Source organism: Equus asinus, chromosome 1 (genome assembly GCF_041296235.1).
Source record: "Equus asinus isolate D_3611 breed Donkey chromosome 1, EquAss-T2T_v2, whole genome shotgun sequence".
NCBI classification, from domain to species: Eukaryota; Metazoa; Chordata; class Mammalia; order Perissodactyla; family Equidae; genus Equus; species Equus asinus.
In genome coordinates this window covers 191078658-191105601 of record NC_091790.1, presented here as the reverse complement: position 1 = coordinate 191105601, position 26944 = coordinate 191078658, and the positions used below count along the sequence as shown (strand labels likewise).

At 39.0% G+C, this 26944-nt stretch overlaps 1 protein-coding gene across 7 annotated transcripts in view; it reads left to right on the top strand.

Moving 5' to 3' along the window:
* DGKI (diacylglycerol kinase iota) overlaps positions 1-26944 on the top strand; it is a 429721-nt gene that overhangs the window by 311244 nt on the left and 91533 nt on the right. For all 7 annotated transcript variants that reach the window (XR_011504777.1, XM_070514279.1, XM_070514275.1 and 4 more), the window contains one exon: positions 4686-4786. Coding sequence is in view for 6 of the 7 variants with exons in the window: in XM_070514279.1 (XP_070370380.1) it covers positions 4686-4786 (101 nt within the window). In the remaining variant the exon portion in view is untranslated. The remainder of the gene's footprint in view (positions 1-4685; positions 4787-26944) is intronic.

Genomic DNA, 26944 nt, shown 5'->3' with positions numbered 1-26944 from the left:
CAGTCTGAGAGGAGCAGTGTTTAGTAAAGAAATTGATTGAAAAAATGAAGAAGTTTAAAGGCATAGAGGGAAATTTGACTCTGATGGATTGAAAGTCTTTGAAGAGCCAAGAATAATTAAAAAAAAAAAACCAAACCCCCAAACTCTTGGCAGAACCTACTGGAGAGCAGAGAGTAATGAGAATTAGGTGGAAGTTGGATAGCAGTGAGTGTTCAGGGAGTTGCCTTAATGGCACTCCTCCCCTTCGCCCCCTTCTGAACATCTCAGGGTGACAGGTGTGCGTAACATGGATGAGGGAAGCTATGGTCTGGAGATTGTGGTGGCCCATCTGCGTGACTTTAGTGAGAGGTGCTCTTGTTATGGTTCTTGAGAAAGTCATCCTGGGCTTTTAGAGGAGCTCAATCTTGACATTTCCAAGAAAATTAGAAGGTGACAGATTGAGGTCACTGCCTCGATTTCAAAGGGAGTTCACAGATTGCTGAGTCTCTTTTAGGAACTTGAAAGGTTCCATGGAAGTCAGGTTTAGAACCTCTAATATAGAGCTGAAATCAATTTAGGAGTAGCTTCTGGTGGATGTTGGCACGGACGCAAATTCATTTTTACCCAGGTTGTTAGTCTCTTCTATGCTCTACTAAATTTCTTAGCAAAATTTAATTTTAGAAAACTAATAGCAGTGCTATTCCCCAGACTCCAAGGGTCAGCTTTGTCATCCTCCACCTCCAGCCAGCCTTTAATGGGACACTAATACGTTATGACACAAAGGGACACAATTGAATTACTTGGCTTTCATTTAATCTCAGTGTACACTCCCCCATGTTCTAGTTGTCTGTTTTCATGTCATCATTTGGCCTGTAAAATACCAAATGGGAGAAGATCCAGGAGAATCATGACACCAGCCAGGCTAGACAATTTCCTCTCAGAGGAAGCCCAGCAGCTTCTCAGAAGTGTCTAGGGAGGTTCCTGTATATGCCCTAAAATTCTTTCAATACCTGGCGGCAGCAGATGCTATTGTACGTTAGCAGAACTTTATCTAGGAGAGCAATTTTCAGAATAGTAATTAAGCTGATAATAGCTGATATCTCTTGAATACTTACAATGTGCCGGGCCTTTTTCTAAGCACATCACCTGTATTGACTCATTTAATTCTCATAATATCCATATGAGGTAGATGCTATGATTATCCCCACTTTATCTATGAGGGAAACTGAAGCACAGAGTTTCCTGATTAACCTGTAATAGGAAGAACTTTACTCCAAATCCAGGCAATCCGACTTAGAGTCTGAGCTCTTAACCACTTTGCTGAGCTGCCTCCCATACCTACTGTTTACACCAGGGCCCAGAATAATTCAAAGGTGTTTTCCGTCATGGACCCTCTGATTGAGTGCCCTAAAATTTGCTGATGGGCCTCATGTGTGGCAACATTTGACAGCAGGCCCGAACTCCAGGTACCCTAGTCAGAACAGCGGGTTTAAGTAAGCTGCTGCTAGTGGCAAAGAGGGATGCATTGTAGATTGTTGCGAGAAAATGGGAGCTGAGAGTGAGAGAGTGAATGTGTAGAGAGGTGGATGGGAGAAAATGACAAGGGGTTAGTGAGAGTCTCCATTTTCTTTTCATCTTGCTTAGCTGGTTACTCTAGAGATGAAGAGAGAGAGTATGTGAATTCATTTGGGATCCTGAAAGTTCTATTTACATGACAGTTCCTGTGGTATGTCCATGGTGAACCACCTGTAAGTCAGGAAGATTGATGGGAGGTAATGGTGTGTGGCTGGAATCAACAGGCATAGATGAGAAACTGGGAAGTAGAAGCATGTGGACAGGGAGCAGGCACTGATGGATTTTGAGAAAGGTGGTACATACTGGTTAGCTGATGGGGAGCTCCCTGGAGAAGGAGTACAATGACTGGTCTGCAGTCATTCTCTGAATGCTATTTCCCACTCCACAGCTACTGCTGCACCCAGGTCTCAGCTTTGATACCTCCAGCCCACTGGAGAACACTAGAGCTCACTGCTGTTTGATCTACTGTTGTCTCAACAGTTGTTTAGGTGGAGGTCTTTCAACATCTGTCCTCCTCATCTCCCGTTACAGAGTATGATGGGCCACCACATTCTGTAGTTCTAGCTTCCCTCTTATCTGCTATTCTTGAAGGAAGATATTTGCAAATTACACTCTTTGTAGTTCGCTGGGGTGAACTTGAAAGTAAAGAGTTCAGACCCCTCTTAATTTGGAGACACGCATTTGGTACGAATATTGTATGGCCACTCTGTTAATCCCTTAAATTATTTCCTATCCACTCACATCTAATAGTTAACACTCTTTTCTATAATTCTTATTTTTACTCTTGTCCTGAGTTGTCATTTACGTATTGACATACTTTTAAAATAATTAGATTATTTTTTTAAAAATGATGATACTCAGTGTAAAGTAAACCCAAATCCCATCATGTAGAGATAACTCCTTGGAACAGCTTGTTGAACATTTTCTCCAGACACTTCTCTATGTATATAAACTCCTAAATTCCACAATTTACATGAAGGAGATTATGCCATACGTAATTTTCCGTGACTTTTTTTCACTTAACAATATGTCGTAGTCAGACTTCTCTCTAAATAAATGTAGATCTACACACTCATTTGTAATATTTGCCCAATGTTCTCTTGTTTGAATGTACCGCAGTTTACTTAGCCATCCCCTTGTCCATTATTTATTGATAAAGAATAATCTGAACACCACATAAAGATCATCTCACTCTTTTAGTCCATGCTCCATGACTTTGCTGTCAAATCCATGGGATTTTTGGCCTCATATAATAGAAGGAGCATGAAACCAATGAGTGAGGAGTCCAAGGCTCTGCTCCCAGCTCTGCCACTTAGTAGCTATGTGACCATTAAATCACTTTACCTTTCTGAACCTCAGTTTCCCTATCTGTAAATGATGGTGTGGGTATGTGTGATACTTAAAATCTGTGCCACTAATTTACAAATATGCTGTCCAACCATATCTCCCATCACAGGTTAACTACTTACGTCAATTTTATTTATCAATGCCTGTTCAATGTCTGGCACAATGTCCAATACCAAGTAGACACCCAACAAATATACCTTGACTGAATGGACCAGTGCAACTATTGAATCTGCTCAGCTTTCCCTCAGAAATATCCACCTCGTGGTTTTGTATTGGCTTAGTTTTTAACCCAGTGAACCTCAGACTTTTTTATGTGTTCAGCATCTCTCTTTAGAATTTGTGCGATTATATCTCAGTCTCTCTCAGTGTGTGTATAGAGGGGGGGAGAGAACTATGTATGGGTGTGCACATATGTATCTATAGTTGGATATGCATGTGTTATATTGGAGATGAGTAGACTAGGAGTCTACATGGAGGGAGTTACTCTATTTTGCCCTAAAATGAGATTTTAGACAAGGGGATGAAATTAAATTATTTTTCTCTCCCTCTTCCAAAGTTGCACTGAAATTAAATGCATGTGTGTGTTTGAGGTGGGGGTAGCAGTATCCTGACAATATTTTAAAAGTATCACTTCCTCCTTCCATCCCTCTTTTGCCTTTTTTTCCTTTTGCCTTCCCTCCTCTCTCCTTCTTCCCTCCTTCACTTCTTCCCTTTTTTTCCTTCTTCTTTTTCTCTCTTTATTTTCTTTCTTTCCTTCCTTTACAGAAATAAATTGAAGCATAATGGTATTCTTTCTACTTTAGTCAATGATGACCTTTATCCCATAATATAAGAAAGGAGAAGCAATCCTCTATTTGAGAAAATTCTCTAAACCAATGAAATCTAAGTAAAAGATAATATTCAAGGACAAGTAGACATTGTGTTATATTAATATATTGAAGACCTGTATTGATCCATAGTGCTGCTGATGAAAATTGTTTCACTCGACTAATGCCCATGATTAAACTATTTTAAAAATATTACTTAAGAACAACCAAGGAATCCAGGTAAAGACATTCTGAGGGAGAACAGGGTGCTTCAGAAAGTTTGGCACTACTCCTTTTAATTGTTTAATATGTATCCTGGACTTGTTTGGATTGAATTCTTTTACAATGAATTACATACTTTATTCCCTTTCTAAGGAAAGTACATTATACATACTAAAAAATTTTTTCTTCATTTTGAGTTGCTTAGAGGCACCGTCAGAGGACTTTATTGTAGTGTGCTTTGACTGAGAGCTGCTCTCAGGGGCTGTTGAGGCAAGTAGAACTGTTTCCGTCTCAGTCCTATGCTTTGTGGATCTTAGTCTGCTTTTTATGGTTTTTCTGTCTCTTTTGTGGGTCAAGCTGCCATGTTGGGCTGTTATGGGCATGTTTTACCTAGAGCAGTTCTTTAAAGCTCTGTGCCACTTCTCACTATTTCAGATTAGCTGAGTCTAATTTATTGTGGAACTGAACACATGATCTTATTAGAATTTTTAGTAAGTTGATACCAAATATGAGATGAGTGGTCTCTAAAGGCGTTTTCTGCTTATTTATGTGTTCTTACCTAAATTCCAGAAACTTGAGGTTTCTGGAGAAGTGTTCTTCTGATAATTGCTGGTAAAGAACTCACGATACTGGTTTGAATGTGAACTTTTTCTTCTAAGCATAAAGAGATGATATTACCTCTAGCCCCTCCAGGTGCATGTGACCCCCAGTTCCACTCTCTCCTTTGTGTCTGACTACTTGGTTCTTGTTTTGCAGTCCCCAGTCTGTCCCAGACCGCCTGAGGATCCGGGTGAACAAAATCGGTTTACAAGACTATGAAGGATTCCACTATGACAAAGAGAAACTCCGGGAAGCTTGTAAGTTGAAAGTGTCTACTTGATCACATCAGCCTGTCTTCAGCTTCTTGGTCCTTCTTGGTTTGATGGATAGATTCATCATGTGTTTGAAAACCGTGGTTAGAGAAATGAAGGGAAACATAGTAACTTATGAACGCCTTGTGATGATATATGGGCTGAAGAAGTTGGAACTGGAAAAGGAAAGCAGCAACATAAAATTATTATGCTGAAGATGGCCATGTTAGGGTCTCTTGGTTTATTAACCATTTTAGTCTCAGGTTTACCTAAAATGATAAAGCAGAAAGTTGGTGATACCACATGGTATAGTAACATCTAGAAAACTCTTGAGACAGCACAGGTATCTTCCTGGAGCCTGCGTTACCAAATACTGTCCTCATTCTTCATGCAGATGTGACAAAATTATCCGTGAAGACATGCCTAACGCTTCTAGCTGTTATGTGATTATATGATGTCAAAAAATGTAATGATAAAGTGATTAATTGATGATGAGGCGCCATTGTTTCTGAAATCTTAAATTGAGTCAACATATGAATTGCTTCTCAGTGTTCATATGTTCCATATGCTTCTTTAAATGTATAACTAATTTTTAGTTCACCTTGTTTTTCAGTATTTATTGGGCACTTTTTATATTCAAGTCACTATTTTAGATCCCTGCCTATATCATAATATATAATGGGCAAAGTAAGCCAGAAGATGTTAAAGCCACAAGTGTGTTAGATATTAGGGTTCTGTGCTTCCTTGTAATTGTGGGGGCCAATAGTCAAGTACAATAAAGTCAGAGATGATGAGGGCCAGTGTCCAAAGGCACAGGCAGAGATGCCAACAGGAAGAAAGGAGTTTTCTACAGAACCAGAGATTTATGAACTAAAACCACCAACTGGCTCCAGGTGTGGACCTGCCTGGAGCTGTAGAAGATCCAAATAGCAAGAACTGGCAGGATTGGAGTAGGGGATGCATTCTTGGGATAATGACTTCCAAGCTCTGATTCCTGAACCTGTGACCTGGAGTGGGGTTTAATGGATGGAAATCCTGAAATCCAGAAGTCTCAGGGGTGGGTGCAGGAACTTTCACATCTGGCAGTGGCAGTGAGCAAGGATCCATTTCCCTGGTAGCCGGGTCACTGAATCTCCCAGGGAATTCTGTGGGAAACATCTGCTTTCTCAGACATTTTCTCTGCTGCTTCAGCTTCCTCAAGCCTTTTGGTTCTTTTTCTTAAACATCAATGCCTGTTAGTTTCTCCCCAGCCTTCTCACTCTGTCCTTCACTCCCATTTCCTTAGTAGGAAAGTTTGAGGTGGAAGAGGGACAGTTCCCTGAACCTCTGCATTTCTCTTTCTGTAAATGACAGATTATATTTTCTAATGTAAATGAGATTATAAGTGACAGACCGGCACAGAATCTAATTTAACCCATAAGTGATGGACATATATGCTTGCAAAGGGAGAGGTAGCTACAATGTAAATTAAACTGACTTTTAGAGGCCACTAATTATAAAGAATAGTGTTTTATGCTTTCTCTCTTTCAAGCTTCTGAACAAATAGCTTACAATTTTGAAAAGTAAAAAAAGAGACTGGATCTCAAGTTAGTAGCATTTTGCAGCTTACCATCAAGTCTGAAGAAAGTCATCTGGGAGGGGGGAAGCATTTGAAGTTTTTGGCTGAAAGAGATTTGAGGCTTATCTGTGGATTTCAATTACCTGTTCTATCTTTTCTGTGGCATTATGTGCCCACCATTGCCAGAGGTAATTGGGATTTGAGTTTTTACAAGAAGCTGACATTTCCTGGCGAGTGCTTTACTCATCATATCTTATGTGATAAAACTTCTATGAGAGGAAACTTCTTATATCAAATTGGGGAGGGCGACTGGGTATATGTCCAATAAATTCAGCCGTGTCTTTGGGACCCAAGAGTTTTCTCATTCTAAAGATTTGGGTTTGAAGAAGACAACATATTCATTAGAAGTAAAAGTGGCTAACTGAGTCATTTTACTTTTGTTATATGGTGCTGGTGCTTCTTCCTGTGCTGGCTCAGGAAAGTTTGTCCTTCGGGTTTATGGATTTGTTCTTACTCTCTTTGCCTGGCTCTGCCTTGTAACTGACAACAGATTCAGGGGAAGGCTGGCAGGGCTCAAGTTGAGTACAAAGGCAAAAACCAGTTCAAATTGTATGTGATGTGCATGCCAAAATAGATATGTTATTTCGGAAGTATCAACTAAAGGCTTAGAACCACATCTAGATAAAAGAGATTCTGAGAATGCACTCTGACCTGCATCCCAGAAGAATAAAAGGAGTGCATCCTAGGTCATTCACTTATTGTCAACATTCAAAGTCTAAACTAGAGCAGGACTGTTACAGGGTTTAAAAAATTAGTTCCCTTGCTTGGTTGTACACCAAATGATTCATCCAGGCAGCATGTGGCTGTTTGCCATCACTGTTTAATAGAATCTTGCTCATGTGTCTGGATCATTATTCATATTGGAGTAAAGCTTGAATGTTTGTTGTCTAACAAAGCCCTGCTTCCGTCTGTAAGGCAGGACTCCTTGATAATTACAGGATGGCAGTCCATTTAATTGCCTTGCTTATTTTAGCATAGGGAAAGGTGACTATACTCTTTCAAATGCTTCCCATCTCCCTTCCATTTAGCCCCAACACACATGGGGGGCATTCCCCCTAAAATAATAGCATGAAAAGAGTTAGTCTTTGCCAGTCCCTCTCTCAGCTCTTGCTGGTAAATTCCAGACTTACTTAAAATAATGTCTTTTTCACTGGATTTATGAATTACTAAGCCTCAAGATAATGGTTATGATGTCGAGGAGAGGAAAGTCTATTCAACTTAAGAGCAGAACATAAAGAGAAAGTGGCTATGTTAAAAAAAAATTCTTGAGGCCAGCCCCGTGGCCGAGTGGTTAAGTTCATGTGCTCCGCTGCAGGCGGCCCAGTGTTTCGTTGGTTCAAATCCTGGGCGCGGACATGGCACCATTCATCGAGCCACGCTGAGGTGGCATCCCACATGCCACAATTAGAAGGACCCACATCTAAGAATACACAACTATGTACCGGGTGGCTTTGGGGATAAAATCTTTAAAAAGAAAAAATTCTTAAAGTAAATCTATAATAATGATAAAAACTTGCTCCCGTAACCTGAATGAAGTATGTAAATGAGTCCTTAATAAAGCATGTAATCATATAGTGTAAGCGAGGGGTAATCCATTTTTGAAAATCTGTCGTATTTCTAACTTCAAAAGAGTTTCATAGATATGACATATAGTTTTATATCTAGAATAACTTGATACTAGGCAAGATTTAACTCTATCCCATGTAAACTAGTTAAATTTTACTTCTGACATTAACTTACTCTGCACTTTTGAATTGTCATGATAGTTAATACCAGTCTAGGGCCTAAACCACAAGAGCAAAATCCAGTTTGGAACTAATTGAAAACAGATGTAGCCTACAAAGGTAGGAGGGGACTAACACTTGTTGTATATCAAATTTAGTGTTCAACCCTTTTACATACATTATAGCAGCATAATGGATATTATTGGGATGTTTATAATGTATGTCTATACAATATAGAATATCTCAGTATATTATTCTCTGGTAAAGACAAGTGATGTTAGGATTATGCCCTAGGCAATTGCCTTAATGGAATTTCCTTGTCCTTTGTTTACTGACTTAGTAGAAGTCAGAAATGCTTGTGTTTGAATCTCAGCTGCAACGTTGACAAAGTAATTAATTTCTCTGATGACCAAATCTTTCATCTCTAAGATGAGAATATGATTGCAACCTCATAGAGTGCTGAGGGTAAGATGTAACCTTGTACATGAAATGCCCGGTGAAAAGTCTGGCACATTAGCGTACTCTCTAGAAGTGGTAGCTATGATTGTTGTGGTTGCTGTTGTTAAAGACACACTACTGTCACACCGCTCCTCAATCTGCGGGTCCAAAAGACAGGCTCAGAGCAGCCGACCTCTTCTATGCATAGTTCTCACTTAAGTGCACACACTACCACCCTCCAACTCACTTTCTCACTTTCAAATATAGAGTTGACAACACTGATAAATATCACAGAAAGATTATGGGAAGAAAACATAATTAATCATTCAATTTGCTTTTATCCTGTCTACTAGTACAGGAGACTGCTATGATGGCAAGCTGTTTAAACCTATGAAACATGTAAATACTGAATGCCCATGTTTGGTGATCTGGCCAGATATCTGCAAACTCCCTTCCTTCAGTCTTAAGACGGTCTTGTAAGTGTGTCATCTGGTATCCATCATTGAATTTTTTAAAAACTTTTTATTTTGGAATAATTTTAAATTTACAAAAAAGTTGCAAAAGATACTACTGGGAGTTCCTCTGTACCCCTCACCATGTATTACCATGGTACCTTTGTCAAAGAAACGGATATTGCTTCACTGCGATTACCTAGACTCTGGGCTTTCTATTTCAGGATCTATCCAGGACATCACATTACATTGAGGTGGCGTGTCTCACCAGTTTCCTCTGGTCTGTGACAGTTTCTCAGTCTTTCCTTTTATTTGTTTTTCCATGACCTTGATGGTCTTGAGGAATACTGGCCAGGTATCCTGTAGAATATCTCCCAATCTGGCTTTGTCTGTTGTTTTACTCATAGTTAGACTGGAGTTGTGAGTTCTTAGAGAATACTACAGAGATGGAGTACCTTTCTCTTTTAAAAAATTATCTTATTTGGATCATGTTGACTTACCGTTGTATACATTTCAAGTGTACATTATTATATTTCAGTTTCTGTATAGACTGCATCATGTTCACCACCAATAGACAAGTTTTTATCTGTCACCATACATATGTGCCCCTTTTGCCCTGCCCCCACCCCCTTCCCCTCTGGTGACCCCAATCTGTTCTCCTTATCTATGTGTTTGTTTGTTTATCCTCCATGTACAAGTGAAATCATATGTTATTTGTCTTTTTCTGTTTGACTTATTTTGAAGTACCCTTCATGTCCCAACATATCAGGGGTTATCTGATCTCAGCATGACATACCTGGTAATGGTAACCTGATCATTTGGTTAAGGTTGCATTGCTAGGTTTCTCCACTGTAAAGTTACTATTCTTTGCCTTTCCCTATGCTGTTCTTTGTGAGTGAGTCGCTAAGTCTAATCCATCTTCAAACTGGGGGGGGGGGGGGGGAGGTGGATCACTGGGTTTTTCATTGTCTCCAGTTTCCATATTTGACCTTGATTGAATTTAATAAATATGCCAAAATGGTGGCACCATTCAATCACTGATGCAACCATGCTTCCAAAAACTGTATATTTGCATCAATTATAAGCTAGATAGCATGGTAGATGCTAGGCATTAAAAGATGAAGTGGCACATCTAACATTACAATATCATTTATTCAATACACATTTATTGAGCGCTTACTCGGAGCAAAGAGTGGTGGGAAAAAAAGACCCCAAACCAGAAATAGTGCTGATTTGCTGGAGTTTTTCCTCCTGTGATGAGGATTGTGATAGGGCTACAGAAACACTATGTACCTATTTTCTTAGCAGACATCATTTGAATAACTGAAAGAAGGGCTGGAATATATAAGCAAGAATGAGAAAAGCCAATCTAACCAATAATTAGTGGTATGACCTTGGGTAATGCATTTATCCTCTTCAGGCTTCGGTTGCTTTATCTGCTAAATGCAGTGGTTAAACTAGGTATTTCCTAAGAACATACTATATAATGATAAATGTTTAGCCCTACAGAAATTACATAGGATTTAAAATTTTACCTCCTGATATGTTTCCTGAGTAAAGTTTTAAAGCTACAGCATCATTCATTATAATGAGTGTGAGCATTAGAAAATTGTCAAAGTGCATTTTGCTCCATGAGTTTGCTAAAAACACTGATTTTTTTTTCCTATCCATTGCTTCATCTAAAATTGAATCTTTCCCCCTCATTTAGCAAGTTGACAGCCGGGCTGTTCAGTAGAGATTAGGTTTCTATTTGGTGAAGGTAGGTGTTCCATTTTGAAATCTAAAGAGTAAATGATGTCAGTCTGTGCTCTGAAGGGCACTGTCCATCCTTTTGTGAGGGTGTTTGTTTATTCCTATTTTCACAAGTTGACAATTACCCAGAGTTTTGTACTTTTAGTTTCTTTACTGTTCTTCCCTGTCTTTTGTCTGTATGTTATGTTTATCTTTTTATTAAAAACTAATAATAATAATAATAAACACATATTGTACTATTACTGTGAGCTAGGAAATGTCTTAACATTTCTACACATGTCATGCAATTTATCTCTCCCAACATCTCTGTGTGACAGGTAGCATTGTTATCCGGATTTTACGTGTAGGGCCACTGAGACAGAACATGTAAGGACACTGTCCAAGTTCTGAATACTTATTTAATCACTTTGCTCTCCATTCCCTCCAAGGAGTAGTTCTTATTTTCTTATATAAAATACATTTAATGTTTGTTTTAAAATCTCGCTTGTTTTAAAATCTTTCACAATGCTACTTCAAATGCCTTTTTATGTTTAAGCTGACTTTGCCTTAATTTACCACCCTCTGGTTTGTTGGACAAGTTTCTGTTTTTGGCTTTCCCTCCACCCCCAAATAAATCATCTATTCATAAATTCAACAAATGTTCATTGACCTCTTACGATATTTCTGGTACTATTTCAAGTGATGGGGGTACTGAAAAGTGTCCACCCTCATGGAGCTTATATTCCAGTGGGAGATACAGAGAAATGAATAATATAATATAGCAGTAAGTGCTATAAAGGAAAATAAAGCAAAATAGGGATGTATTCCATTTTTGATAAGGTGATCAGGGAGGGACTTTCTAAAGAGATGATATGTAAGCAGAGACCTGAAAGCAATGAGTGAGTGCACATGTGGATTTCTGGGGGACGAGTATCCCTATGCAGATAGAATGGGATGTGCTAAGGCCCTGTGGTACAAACATCCTTGAAATGTTTAGTGAACAGCTAGGAAGTTCATGTGGCTGGAACCTGGTTAGTTGGGTGGAGAGGGGTAGGAAATGATTTTGAAGTTGCAGGAAAGGGCCAGCACAGGGAGAGGGCTTGTAGGCCATGGAGAAGGCTTTGGATTTTATTCAGAGTGTAATGGGAAGGCTCTGGAATTATTTGAGAAGATGTGTAATAACATGCCTGCATTTGTTTTGAATAATTCTAGCTGCTGAGTGGAGACTTGACTGTTGGATTATAAAGGTAGAAGTAGGGGCACCAGCTACAAGGCTAATATGATATTGTAAGTGAGAGAGGGAAGTTGAGGGAGTTAAAGGAGCAGAATTGGGGAGAAATGGTTGGGTTCTGGATGTATTTCAGAGGTAATGCTGGCAGGAGTAGATGATGGATTAGCTGTACTCTTGAAGAGGAAAAAGTGATTCAGAGATGCCTTTGAGGTTTTGGCTTCAGCAACTTGGTAAACAGTGGCAGGGGAGATGCAGAGGACCCAAAGGAGACCAAGAAGAACACAGCGAGCTGGAAAAAACAGGAGAGCTTGTTGGCTGGAAGCCAAGGGAAGAAAAATGTTTTATAAAAGAAGAGTGATGTTGTGTCACGTGCCCCAGAGATTTGGAGTAAGATGGGCACTAAGAATTGGTAATTGGATTTGGCTAGAGGGTGGTTATTAGTAACCTCACAAGAGGTTATAGAGTGAAAAAGGTAAAGGTGAATAAAGTGGGTTCATGTGCAAATGGGAGCAAAGGAAGTGATTCTGCCTAGGTTTCTTTTTTGTGGTGTTTGTAAAGGGAAGGAGAGATATGGGATGGTGGCTGGAAAGGGATGTGGAATCAAAGATGTTTTTTTTCTAATTTGTAAGATAGTACAGTATATATGCTGATGGGACCAATCCACTAGAGAGACAATTTGACTCAGGAGGGAGGGCCAACTGCAGGAGCATTGCCTTTGAGTAGAGATGGGATCTAGTGCACAGTGGAGGATGGGGGCAGGTTCTCCAGAGGACAGAGAGGGAAGGCAGAGGAGTGGGTACAGAGGCAGGTAGCTTGGGGCATTTGGTACTAGGGAGAAGCACAAGTTCTATTCTGATTGCTTTTGTTTTCTCAGTGAAATAAGAAGCAAGCCTACCAACTAAAAGTAGGGAAGGGAGGGTATCAGTGTTCAGGAAGAGAGGAGAAAATTTAAAACAGTCAGTTCCAAGAGCAGGACAGTAAGTGGCCCGGGCAAAACTGCTGAGCGGCATTTCAGGTACAGATCACTGAATTCATTGGCTTTTCATAAGCACATTGAGCCTGACTTCTCAGTTCCTGGACGTCTCGGCTTATAAGTGAGTGCACTCTCTTGTCTTCAGAGATTCAGATGCCAGGGGAATATAAGGCTGAAAGATGATAATCTTATTTTTAATATAAATCCCTTCATTATTTAATTCTTTTTATGACCCAAAGCCTTGTTTTCTTTATAGGAAAATAAGAAGTGTTCCCAGAGCTGTGCTATGTTAGATGCTAATGATGTTAGGTCTCAGACAAGGAAATGAGCCTAAAGTGTTGATAATACTTAATCCTTCTTTTTTTAAAACTTAGCCTTTGGTAGTGAGAACAATCAGTTGCAGGTATGTCCTTTTAAATCTCTGCCCAAAGGAATATTTTCCTTTTCGTTGGTTTATTCTATGTACACACACACATACAATAATGACCAATTCTTACCGCTTATATACCAACCTAGTCCATTTTGTTGTGACCTTCCCAGGTTGACAACTCTGGGATATCAACTCAGTACTTATGTTTCTCTTTAAAGACTTTCTTCTAAGAGTAGTGTATGAAATTGTTACTTTTTACCTATCTTGTTAATGTGTGAGTGGCATCACCACTGCAGAGTCATGACATCATATTTAATAATAAATAATCACACCTAGTGTTTGCATAGTGATTCATGGTTTACAGAGGGCTTTCGTATGTGCTGTCCACATGCATCATCCCAGGGACACTTAGAAAGACTGCCTCACACAGGTTGCATAGCTGCGACAGGATTTTAGTAAGAATTTACATCTTCTCTCTCCTAATCTGGTGCATGTTCTAGTACACAGCTCTACTTCTTTGTAAAGACATAGTTGTGCACTTATAGAAATGTGTTTTAAAAAAAGAATTTGGGATCATTCTTCTTGGTATTAGTTGGGTTTCCCCGGGAAACAGACTCTGCATTGAATTGTACGTGTAAGGGATTTATTGGGGATTCTCCAAGAGGGAACGACAGCTGTGAAGAGGGAGGAAGGTAGGATTGAGCAGAGGAAGAAGATGAGCTGTGATGCAGTTGCAGCCAAGGATTCCCATAGGGATATTTGGAGCTGGGATGGCCGTTTAGAGTTGTCCCTGTTAAGGCAAAGATTACTGGCTACAGGTTAGGCTGTCCTCTGGGAGGGACCAAGCCTTGAGTGAAATGACTTCCTTCCTGGAGAGAGACTCAGCTGTGAGCTGTCCGCAGAGCCAACACTTCCAGCAGCTGAGGGAATGAGTGCCTCATTCCCATCATGGGTCTGGCTGGGGCACTTCAGTTCTGAAAGTACTACCTTGTCTACGTAACTCAGCACCTGATTTTTGAAATAAGGCCAGGAAAGAACCATGCACACAACACAATCCTTGAGTCCATTCATTCACTTCTTCATTAACAAGTATTTGTTGATACTTACTATGTTCTAAGTACTGGGGATTAGACTCATATAATCACTAGCCTCCAAGTTTCTCTCTTTGTATCTTTTGACCTGACCTCCCTACTATTCCAAATTCAGGGAATTGGAATATAAGTTAATTACTTTCTTTAGAAGTGTCAGAATTAGCTAAGTAAAGTGAAACCTAAAATGTTAATACTGACCTTTTCTTAAAAGTTATTTTTGGCATGAACTATTGTCAAGCCAAATATTCTCTATTTGGCATTTGAGTCATTAAAATTGGAAACCTAACTGCAAGGCAATCTAAATCTCAGGCTATTTCTGGCCTTACACTGTAGTCAGAGATAACTCCAGAGTTTGATCCTCAACAAGTTGGACATTTCTTCCATATTTTCTTGCAAATTATTGGTAAAAATATTGAACTGAATAGAGCCAAGGACAGAAATATGTACTAGTCTGAAAGTAACATTTTTGTAGATTAACTCAGAACCACAATTTTATGTGCTAGCTACATGGGTAAAAGCTGCAGGCCTTTCATAGTTCATAGTGGTGGAAAGCACTCTTTCTTAATACTTAGTGGGTTTCCTGAATCACTGATCCACTGCCATCCTTCTGGAGTCACTGATAAGCAGAATTAGAGAGTTCCCTAGGTTTTCAGATGTTAGGAATGTGTTTGCTTAAGACTACTCTATTTCACATCTCTGTGTGGCAGCTGTCTATGTATAATTTGTTTACTCTTTTTGCTTCCAGAAGGAGACCTAGGTATTCCAGCAGATTTTTAGGAAATCTTTGTAATTAATTCTCCACATGTATCCAGTCAACTCAGAAATTCAGAGCTACATGACTGAATGTGTCCCCAGCATCTAGCTGTTGGTGACCTTGCCCATCACCAGACAGTGTAATGGACAGTATGATGTTGACATTGTGAAAGAGATTTGAACCAGTGTCTCTAACCATCATTTAGAATATTTCACTTTTGGATACAGTTCTGAATCTTTGCTTTTAGACTCTTAACAGTCCATTTGACTTTCACATCTATTTGGCTGGCCAAGTCACATACTGAGATTCTAACATCACAGTCAAGTATTTTCTCTCTCCCAAATACTAGAGCACTGGCAGTAAATTTGCAGTGGTGGTTCTGCCCCGTATCTAGGAATTTTGCAAACATTACCTTCCTGAATGTACCTGGAAAACAATTATATTGTTTTCCAATGTTTATCATCAAGTACGTTCTAGAACCTCACAGTTAAAAACTTCTATCACATGTGACACTGGGAATGAACTCCAAGGAATTTTATAGATCATTTTTTTGTACTAGAATTTTATTGCATCTGACATTAGGAATCTTCATTGAAATGGAATTCTCGCCATCAAAAATAGAAATTTACATTATTGTTCCTGAACTTTCCTATTAAGTTGGAAGATTATGACATTTCACAGAACTGTTTGATCTGGACCTCTGGTTTCTATTATTTATTAGAAGAGAGTGTTGGGCCTTTTGCCCATACTTTCCCCTGGATTATCAATGGTAATAGATGAACCAAATTCGTCAGAAGTAGGAAAAAAAACCTCATGCAATTTTAAACCTATTAGCCATGACCTGAGTTGCTTTCTCCATCTGACTCTTTTTATCTTTGTTCAGAAGACTGCTCTAACAACTTTTTTTCTGGATTTTTCTTTCTCCCTTCTGCTTTTCTGTTTATCATGTCCTGTATGCTGATGATTGGAAAGAGAGAAAGAAAAAGATCTATTGCTGACTAATTCTTAGTTCCTGAGGTGTTGTAGTCTAGGGTTTGGATGGGTGTGTGGAGAGTGACAGCATCCCCTTTCCCTCTGCTCTTGGTTCTCCAGGCTTGAGAATATTCTTTCCCCAATTCTGCACGTAACAACATTCTAATTCTGAAACCCCTTTCAGATATTTTAGGTGTTATCAACCGCCTTTGAGGTTTTTATAAGTAGTCTTTGTCATCCATCATTGCAAGGGCCACTTGCTTTTGTATTATTTTCATAATCCCTCTTCTCACTTCCTTTGTTCTCCTTCACTCTCTCTAGCTCAGCAGGCCACAGTCCACTGCGGTGTTAGGCAAGTTACAAGAAGGTTGTACTACATTTCAAAGGGATGACTCTCAGGTCTTTGAGAAAGATATTCCAGGGTTGAAAAACTGGCCAGAGGCTGGGAGATTTGTATCTTAAAGGGGCAGAGAAATAATTTACAATTGAAGGTCTTCTGAAGTAAATACTCTAAGAAAAGGGAGGCCAGAGACCTATAATCAGAAAGAAACCTGTCTAAAGTTTAGTCAAGCTGAGGGCAACGTTAAGGCCTTCTTGGTCAATGTAAATCTGAAACCTCCTTTTTCTGTTGGAAACTCTTCAGCATTTGCCCATCCCTTTGAGAAAAATGTCTCAAATTCTTAACATAACAAAACCAAGCCTCTGGTCTTGGCCTCAGCCCCTGTACTCTGTGACTACCTGTCTTCCCAAGTCCCGAACCTTTGTCTCTTTTCGTGCCTTGGTTTCCTACAGTCTGAGGATGGCCTAAGACTGGGAGAATTCCCTTTCTTTGAAAGAACTTTTGTTGACTCCCTTAATTTTCTTCACTTGGGAAATAACTTCTCACATCCTGGGGAAGATACAGCTCCTCTGTGTCCTAAACCCACTTGTTTCTTGTCTATCAGAATTCCTATCACAAGTATATAATCAGTAGGATGTTTTTATGCCACTCCCCTCTTCCCAGTCTGTGACACCTGGAGGGCAGGTGCCATGTCTTCCTCAGCACTGTATGTCCTACTCCGAGCACTAGAGTTGTCTCTGGTTCGAGAGAATCCTTAAAACTTGTGTGTTGAGTGATTAAGTGAATGCTTTGTAGACCTGAAAAATATTTTGGCACCATTCCTCATATGCATGATACACATTTGCCAAATTAATTGGAAATGAATACCAGGAGTTGTTATTCAAGATTATACTTGCCAAAGCTTTTAACAGGATTTTTTAAAAAGTGAGTCACGTGTCCCTTGGGTTGCCTTCTCAGGTGGTATACTGTCAGGATAAAAAGCAGCATTTGATCTGTGGTTCGAAACCCAGATTTGTAGGGAATCTGCTAGTTTCTAGAAAGCACACCTCTGAAATATTATCCTCACATAGAATGCAATGAAAACTACTTAGTTACTTTATCTTATGTATGACATTTTGAATTAACAATGCAAAGGACTTGGCTTAAACTCAAGCTATGGAATTCAAACTCTAGAATCATTTTTAATCACAATAACCTGGGGTTGTGAAACCTTTGACAGACCCTGGGTATGGCACCAAGAAGTACAAAGTTCTTAGGTGTTATGTTTCCTTTTGAATGCTAATATGCCTATTAATTTCCCCTGTTGGTTCCAGGTGAGCAGCAGGTAGTTAATGATGACAGGTTGTTGTAAAATGGACCTGTGGCACACAGTGGGGAAAAATTGGGTTGAAATATTGGCAACTCATTCTATTTAATTATTGCCAGCCCATCAGGTTAGAATTTTAGTTCCCTGATAACCCTGACACATTTGGAACTAATGAGGTAACATAGAAAGATCCCACTTGTCCCCTCCATCCTCCCTTGGGGCTTTCCTTCCTTCATCTAGTCCATTGCCTCCCCTCCTTGATTTTTACTTCTAGTCCCTTATTCCCATCATCGTGTTGACTTTCTCAATACTGTTAACACTATGGCTAAGAAAGTAGGTAACATTTATTTTTCTGTATGTCAGCAAAGTATCTGTCTACAGGAAACTCAGAACAGTTTTTTTTCTTTTCTCTTGCTTTCTATTTTTTTGTTTTTTGGAGTTTTTTTTTGTGAGGAAGATTCGCCCTGAGCTAACATCTGTTACCAATCTTCCTCTTTTTGCTTGAGGAAGATTGTCACTGAGCTAACATCTGTGCCTGTCTTCCTCTGTTTTGTATGTGGGGTGCTACCATAGCATGGCTTGATGAGTAGTATGATGACTGGATCCAAACCTGTGAACCCTGGGCCACCAAAGCGGAGTGCTTGAACCCAACTCCTACGCCACCAGGCTGGGCCTGCTTTTCTATTTTTTTTTTTTAAAGTAATGAACTTCACTTTTTAGAGCAGTTTTAGGTTTACAGAAAAATTAAGTTGAAAGTACAGAGAGTTCCATATATCCCCTCAGCACCTCCCCCCTCGCCACCTTGAGCTTACATAGTTTCCTGTATTATTAACATTTTATAATTGATAAGCGTATATTAATACATTCTTATTAACTAAAGTCCCTACTTTACATTAGGATTCGCTCTTGTGTTGTATAGTTTCATGGGTTGTCACAGATGTATGGCATGTATCCACTATGACAGTATCACACAGAACAGTATCCTGTGTGCTGTACCCATTCATCCATCCCTCCCCTGTAACCCCTGGCAACCATTAATCTTTTTATCGTCTCCATAGTTTTGCCTTTGCCAGAATGCCATATAGTTGGAATCATGAGTACGTGGGTTTTTCAAACTGGCTTCTTTCACTTAGCATTATACTTTCCTCCATTGTCTTTTGTAGCTTGAAAACTCATTTCTTTTTGTTGCTGAATAATATTCCATTGTGTGATGACTAGTTGGTTTATCCATTCACCTATTGAAGGATATCTTGGTTGCTTCTAAGTTTGGGCAATTATGAGTAACGATGCTATAAACATTCATGTGCAAATTTTTATGGGGACACAGTTTTCAACTAGTTTGGGTAAGATGCCAGTGAGTGCAATCGCTGGATCATGTAGTAAGAATTTTAGTTTTCTGAGAAACTGCCAAGCTATCTTCCACAGTGGCTGTTATTATTTTGCATTCCCACCAGCAGTGAATGAGAGTTCCTGTTGCTCCACATTTTCACCAACATTTTGTGTTGCCAGCTTTTTCAATTTTAGTTATTCTAATAGATGTGTAACAGTATTTCATGTCTTAATTTGCAATTCCCTAATGACGTATGTTGTCGAGCACGTTTTTCATATGCTTATTTGCCATCTATATATCCTCTTTGGTGAGATCTCTGTTCAGATCTTTTGCCCACTTTTCAGTTGACTCTCTTATTGTTGAATTTTAAGAGTTCTTTGCATATTTTGAATACCAGTCTTTTATCAGATATGTGTTTTGCAAAGATTTTTTTTCCCCTGATCTGTGTCTTGGCTTTTCATTTTCTTAACAGTATCTTTCACAGAGCAGAAATTTTAATTTAATGAAGTCCTAATTACCAATTTTTTCTTTGTTGGATCATTCTTTTGGTGTTGTGGCTAAAATATCATTACCGATGTCAAGTTTTTAAAAATCTATCTCTGAATAGTGTTAACATAAAATGCATTCATTCTAAAATTATTTATATTTTTGATAATTTACCATATTGTTCAGAATGCTTTCCTATTTTATGAATTTTTAACCCTGTGATTATTTATTCTTTTCAGAAAGCGAGGGTATTTTCATTTAGCCTCAACATAACCTCTGCAATTCTATTATTTCTATGTTTATGTTTAGAGCTTAAAATCCAGTCTTGCAAACCTTGCAATTTCTGAACATCTTTTTTCTGTTTCACACCTTCATTTAATGATCCCTTTGAAGATAGTTTTGTTTGTGGTTTGAATAGGTAAATAGCCCCATTTAGCCGCAATTCTCTTTTAACAGGAATGGCACTGTAATTGCATGTGTGTCAGATAATTAAATCCTTTCTTTTTTTTTAAACGCTGAGCTTTCAGCCCTTTCTTTTCCGTAGTCATACCTTGTTGAACACGTCACAGTATCTCACAGGGGTTGAATTAGCTGCTGCGAATTTTCTCCCTTTTTGTAAATCCCATTAACGGTTTCACGTGGATTTGTGTCCAAGGCGGCTCTTTCCTGCTTTGGCTCTGAGGGTCTTTGCTTGTGTCATAAAGCAGCCAGCTGTGACTCCTTTCATTTCCATGTAGGTTTGGTTGATTGTTTTATTTACATGCTTTGGTTTAGGCTTTAGCCTTTAGAGGTTTTGGTGCAACACGTTATCTGCTGTGAGAATGGCCCCATTTGGTCTGCTGAAATTGGGTTGAGACTTTATGAATGGCTAGTGCATGTTGGTATAGAATTAGGAAACATTGATAAATTTAATAAGGCTTAGAGGAGTGAATGTAGGGTGGATTTGCAGATAGTATGTGTTCTACAGGCATTGGTTGGTTTAATCTCTACAGTAACCCAGACAGGTGGCTACCGTGATGTCCCTCTTTACATAGAGCCTTCACATGCTACATTGCAAAAGTATGAAGGGCAAGATGGCTTATTGTGTAATCAGAATGATAAAAAAATCTGTGATAATCAATTTCCTGAATATAGTGATTTACCAAGGGTAATTAAACATTAAAATGGATGGTATGAGAATACCTATCATAACAAAAACTACCAGATTAAGAATGTCCAGTGTTAACGAGACTGGAAACTAATGTTTAGTAAACACTCTTTCAAAAGTCTGGGGGAAGGACTTTTGAATATCTTGTGCATCTGATGTCATGAACTTTTTATACCTCAAGCGAGAGCGTGGGTTTCATGTTTAGTTTATGTTAACTGTCAATCAGCTCTTCCGCCTAATATTGGAAATTCTAATGCAATGATTTTAATAGCAAAACAGATCATGTGATTTTTCTATAACAATTCTGATTAATGTCTGATATACTCCTGTCTCTCCTGTCGCTATGATTAGCATCCTGCTCACAGTCTTATAGTTGCATTTCTTCATAAAGTAAGCAAGGGTATGTTTAATTCTGTGACCCCTAAATTACAGACAAGGTTGTAGCATGCCTGTCAACAGTTTTGATAAGCTTGATCCACAGTCTACAAGACCCTCGGAAGTTGGCCTATTGGAAAGGGAGGGGAGTGGGGAGTCTTTAAAAGTGACCCCACTCCTGCCAAGTATGTTCATGAAAATTTGTTTGTTACTCATAGTTTCTGAATCTCGTGGTCATGCTCCTTTGTCCAGGCCCAGAATTTCTTACCTTAGATTTGCTTCCCACCAATCACAGCCTTTCGCCCGTTCTTGTAGCTCTAATTACAAGTCTTGTGATTCTATCCTCACTCCCTGGTCAGCCTGTCACCAGTTCCCTGGCTTCACCTTTCTGGGCTCAGTGTTGAAAGCTAGGGGACCCTGTCCTCTGTGTGGCTCACGTTTACGAGAAGTAAGAAGAGTTGAGAACAGGGGTTTTTGAGTGAGAGAGACCTGGGATGAAATCTGAGTGCTCCATTGAGTAGTGTGACATTTTAGGACATGTTACCTAATCGTTCTAAGACTCAGTTTCCTCATTTTAGAAATAGGGATAATTCGAAATAGGTGAAGGGAATTAAGAAGTACAAACTTCCAGTTATAAAATAAAGAAGTCTTGGGGATGTAATGTACAGTATAGGGAATGCAGTCAATAATATTGTAATAACTTTGTGTGGTGACAGATGGTAACTAGACTTGTTGTAGTGATCATTTTGCAATTTGTATAAATATTGAATTGCTATGATGTATACCTGAAACTAATAGGATATTGTATGTCAAATATACTTTAATGAAAAAAATAGGAATAATGATATCCACCTCTTAGGATTGTGGCAAAGATTAAATAACACAATAAAACTGGTAAATTATTTATATTAATGTAAGCTCTTTTCTTCTTTTCTTCCCTCTCCTCCTTAGCCTCCTTTCCTGCTCTCCTCTCCTCCTTTTCCTCTTTCTTCTTCTCCTTCTTCGTGTCACGTAATCATTATTATTATTTTCCTGTTCATCCAGATTTATTCCACCCAGGCCTAAACCCTTATAACAGACGCAAGATTGTGTATTTTTAAATACAGCATGGATTAGATCATGCTCCCAGAATATACATATACACAATGTCTGTTCTGGCATACTGGCATTTCTAGAGGTGGAGGCCTGATTCTCTAGTGTAAGACAAGGAATAGCTTCAGCGCCCTGCTTCTCCTCTCCTTGCCACTTCTCTAAAACCCAGTCTGTGGCTCACAGCAGCTGTGTCAGGATAACTCCTAGCTCAGGCCAGCAGAAAATAGTTTTGCATCTGGGAAGCCACAAGGTTTGCATTTTCATTAACCTCAGATTCCCATACATTGTGAAGTCATTGGCCTCAACACAATTCGGGCACAGCCCTGTGGCTATAGCAGAATAAAATCTACTTCAGAGACCCCGGGGAGGTGTGTGTACCTCAGAGTTGGTCCACAAGGGTCTTCTGTCTTTCATGAATCAAATAATTAATTCACTTGAGGAAATTATTTAATTTTCTTTTGCATCATACCTCCAACTCTTTGGAAAACATTTTTCAAGTTTTCTTAAAACTCTAGGGATTTTCCATTTAATAGCCTTTAAAAACTTTAGTTTTTAAAATTTTGTGTGATTCCATTCCATATAAGGGTACTGGAGTTTGGTCTATTCTCTGACTCTGCTTAACACTTATGGAGAAATAGAAATTTTAGAAACCATATTTTACACATTTTCTTATATTTTAGAAGTTTCTTACAGATGAAAGAGTACACTTGTAGATTGGTTGCTAGAAGATTTTGAATTTGTTGAAGATGAATAGTGTTAATTTATGCACTATTTGGCATAAATTTGCATAATGAGTTCAAGTAGTCTTAAGTTCAAGTATAGAAGACAAAATTAATTACTATGACCCATTGGCATTTTATTTCAAACATAAAATCCAGAGCATGCATGTGTGAAATATATAATAGATTTCTCAACCAATTAATTTAATCACATCTGGATTATGAGGCACTTAAACAAACAAATAGGGAAAGGGGGTTAATGGAGGCCAGGGTGCAGCCTGAGAAGGGAGCCAGAGCAGGGCTTATATTTTGGCTGGGAAGAAGTAATTGGTACTATAATTTTCTCAGGGCTGGCGATTGCCAGTTAACTCCACAAATTCTTTCCTATTTCTGCACTTAAATTTGTCAAAGCTTCACCATTGCTTTTAGTCTGCTTGGGCTGCCGTAACAAAACACCATAGCATGCTTGGCTTAAACAACAGAAATATATTGTCTCACACTTCTGGAGACTGGAAGGTTCATGGTCCAGGTGCTGGTCGATTTGGTTTCTCGTGAGAGCTCTCTTCCTGGCTGGTAGACGGCCACCCTGATGCTGTGTCCTCAAGTGCTGGAGAGACAGAGAGACAGAGCTCTATGATATCTCTTATAAGGGCGCTAATCCCATCATGAGCTCCCCACCTTGTGACTCATCTAACCCTACTTACCTCCCAAAGGCCCCATCTCTAAATACCATCACACTGGGAGTTAGGGCTTCAACATATGTGTTTTGGGGGGACAGAAACATTCAGTCCCTGACAATCATGTTAGCCCAAAGATCAAAAATGTTAAAACCCCAGTGCTCCTTAGAGGATTAACGCTTTAATCTGTTATTCGTCATTTATACCCAAATACCGAGGAGGATCTCAGAGTATGTTTTGATAGAAGGAGGGGCAGAGAAGTCAATAAGAAAGTACTGATAAGATAGAGTAAGGGAAATCAATGGCCAAGGAATGCTATTGCTGGAAATTAGGAAGCCCATCTGATCCAACCTGGTAAAGGCAAAGAGAAAAGTAGTTTTGTTTGTTGGATCTGTGCTCTATTTGTGGAAAGATAAAACATGAATGGTTTTGACATACATAGTATCTGGTACTAAGGAAATTCAAGTTGTTAGTTCCCCAAAGACTAAAGTGTAATGCTTGCTAGATACATATGGTTATTTAAAGTTTAAATTAATTAAAATTAAATAAGATAAAAACTTCAGTTTCTTAGTCACACTGACCATATTTCAAGTACTCAGTATGACATGTGGCTAATGGCTGCTGCATGGGCCAGTGCGGAAAAGTCTGTGGTCGCTGTTGTTGTAGAGTCTTCTGAGGCCTGAATACAGCAGATCATCCTGCTGCTTGTTGTATAAACCCACACATACACGTGCCATGACAAGCCAGGGGGGTTATTACTGCTTGACATGCCTGGTGTCCACTGCTGGAAATGCATTGCAACAAAAGGATCATTTGGGGGGCCTATCTCTTGGCAATAATTGATTACTTCTCTACTTTCTCCCCCTTTTCAATCTGATATTAATTTATACTTTTTTTTTAACTTATAGAGAACCTCTCTGGAAGATATATAATAAACTTTGACACCAGTATCATTAAAACTTAGTTGCCACAGATACCTTATATTACTTATTTTTAGTTCTGACATTCTCTATGTAGACTTGTTCTGTTCATGTATGTTATTTGTTTATATACATATATGTGTACACATACCTACTTGTTCTGTTTCTTAACCTGGGTGGCAGGTCCACGAATGCCCATTTTAGTATTAACCTTTAAACTTCAGCATTTTATGTACACACATACATATATGTATTTATATAAAATACTGAGGTTTAAAGATTAACATTAAAATGGGCATTCGTATACCTGCCACCCAGATTAAGGAACAGAACAAGTGCCTCCCCTCACCCCTCTCCTACTAAGATAACCAGTATACTGATTTTTGTATTTGCCATTCTTTTGATAGAAGTATATTTACCACCGATGTACGTATCCCTAAACCAGATATTGAGTGGTTTTGAAAAACTGAGTAGCAAGCCTAATCCTCTCTGTGTGAGGAAAAGATGATGCTCTCACTTTTAGATGAAGGCTTTCAAGCGAGCTGAAAAGAGTCCCTGATCATTGTTTGGCTTCGGCTTCCCTGAGAGTCCACACGAGCCCCTCCGCAGAGGATTTAGTGGGCAAGGTAATGGTTGAATTCTGGGAAGCATTTGACAGGGTGTTACGGTGGGTTCTAGCTACTAAGTGGAAATATGATTAGAGGGAAATATAGTTAGAGGCTTTGAATTTTTCTGCTTCATCATGACCTAACTCTTGCTCTCAAGAACAGGTTAAGGCAGAACACATCTAGGGGTGATATAGTATTATTATATATATAAGAAACTGCTTCAGACTCGCCTAGGCATTCTATCCTTGGGTTGAAAAATAACTCTACAAGGATTGTGAGAATATTAATAAAGACAGCTCGCACCATACTTGTCTCTTGAGTCACAGGGCTTCAGTATGTATTGTCTGGTAGCCCAGTACAGCTGTCATCCTGGGATCTTCTAGCCCCATCCCCTTGCACATTTCCTTTGGTTCTCTTCTCTGTTGGATTTCCCATTTGTTATATCCCATGCATTCCTCATTCTTGCTGCAAACTTTTATTGGGGCAAGTACGGCAGTAGCTTCTTGATAGAAAGTGTGCCCTTTATTCAATCCTTGAACTTGTTTGATGTTTGGATTATGTGCAAAAGTCTTAGCATTCTGAAGACATTGTTTCATTGCCTCCTGAACTGTATAGTTGCCTTCGAGAAGTTTAGAACCATTTGAATCCCCGATCCTTTTTATGTGATTTAGTTTTTCTCTTCTGGAAACATGAAGACTCTTCTTTTTATACTCAATATTCTTAAATTACAAAGTAAAATGTCTTTACTGTTCAATTGCTATTGCTGGACACTTGTTGGGCCATTTCAGTTTGTAAACTAATGCTCCTCAGTTTTAGGAAATAGTCTCGATGTTTCTGTTTGTGCTTTTCTAGTAATGACTCCTCTGTATGTTCTCTGGCTTTTGGAATTCCTATAATTTGGATATTGGACCACCTGGACCAGTCTTCTGTTTTTCTTAGCTTTTCTGTCCTGTTTTACGCCTCTTTTTATTTTTTCTCTACTTTTGTGGAGATTTCCTCAACTTCATCTTCTGACCTTTCTAATGAGCTGTTTCTTTTATCAAATTTTTACTTTCAAGGATTTTGTATTTTTTTCTCTGAAAGATGCTCCTTCTCATTTTTCTTTTTCATATTCTTCATCTTCTTTTAATATAATCATATTTATATTTTATGGATGGAATATTTCTCTTAATTCTGAGGATTCAGAGTTAAAGACTCTTCCCCAGAGAAGAGTCTTACAATCTCTTTCTAAGAAGCTAAGCCTCTGGCTGCCAGCTTTTGGGGAGCCTGGTGAGGAAAGAAAGCTGGGGATCTCTGCATTCTGCAGATGGTCAATTAGTCCCCATTTTCTATAAGGTAACTGCACCTGTTGAGAGTGGGTGGTGGAATCTACTGATCTAACATCCAGTGCTTCTTATTTTAGATGCTCCTGATGCTGCCAGTTTTCAAGTCTTCTGAGGGTTTTACTGTGTAAATTGTGTTGGTTCCCATCCATCCCACCTGTTGTTTAGGATTGGACTGCTCCATGGGCTCTGGATCAGTTACCAATTTTCCATCTGCTTCATCTGTTACTATTTTCTCCTTACCATTTCTTTCTCTTTTTTCTCATTTTATGTCTTTAAAAAAATCTATTTTCTGTAGTTTAGTAGCATTTCTGGTGAGAGAGAATTACGTGTGTTAAGTCTGCCGTCTTAATCTAGAAACCAGCTTGTTCTTTACTGCTTAGTTAGAACTTGTAAATTCTATTTGATCCCTGCAATATGTGGGTCAAGTATTGGCTGGCACTGGTGACAAAGTCTCTAAGGCCAAAATAAGATGAATCATCAAGATC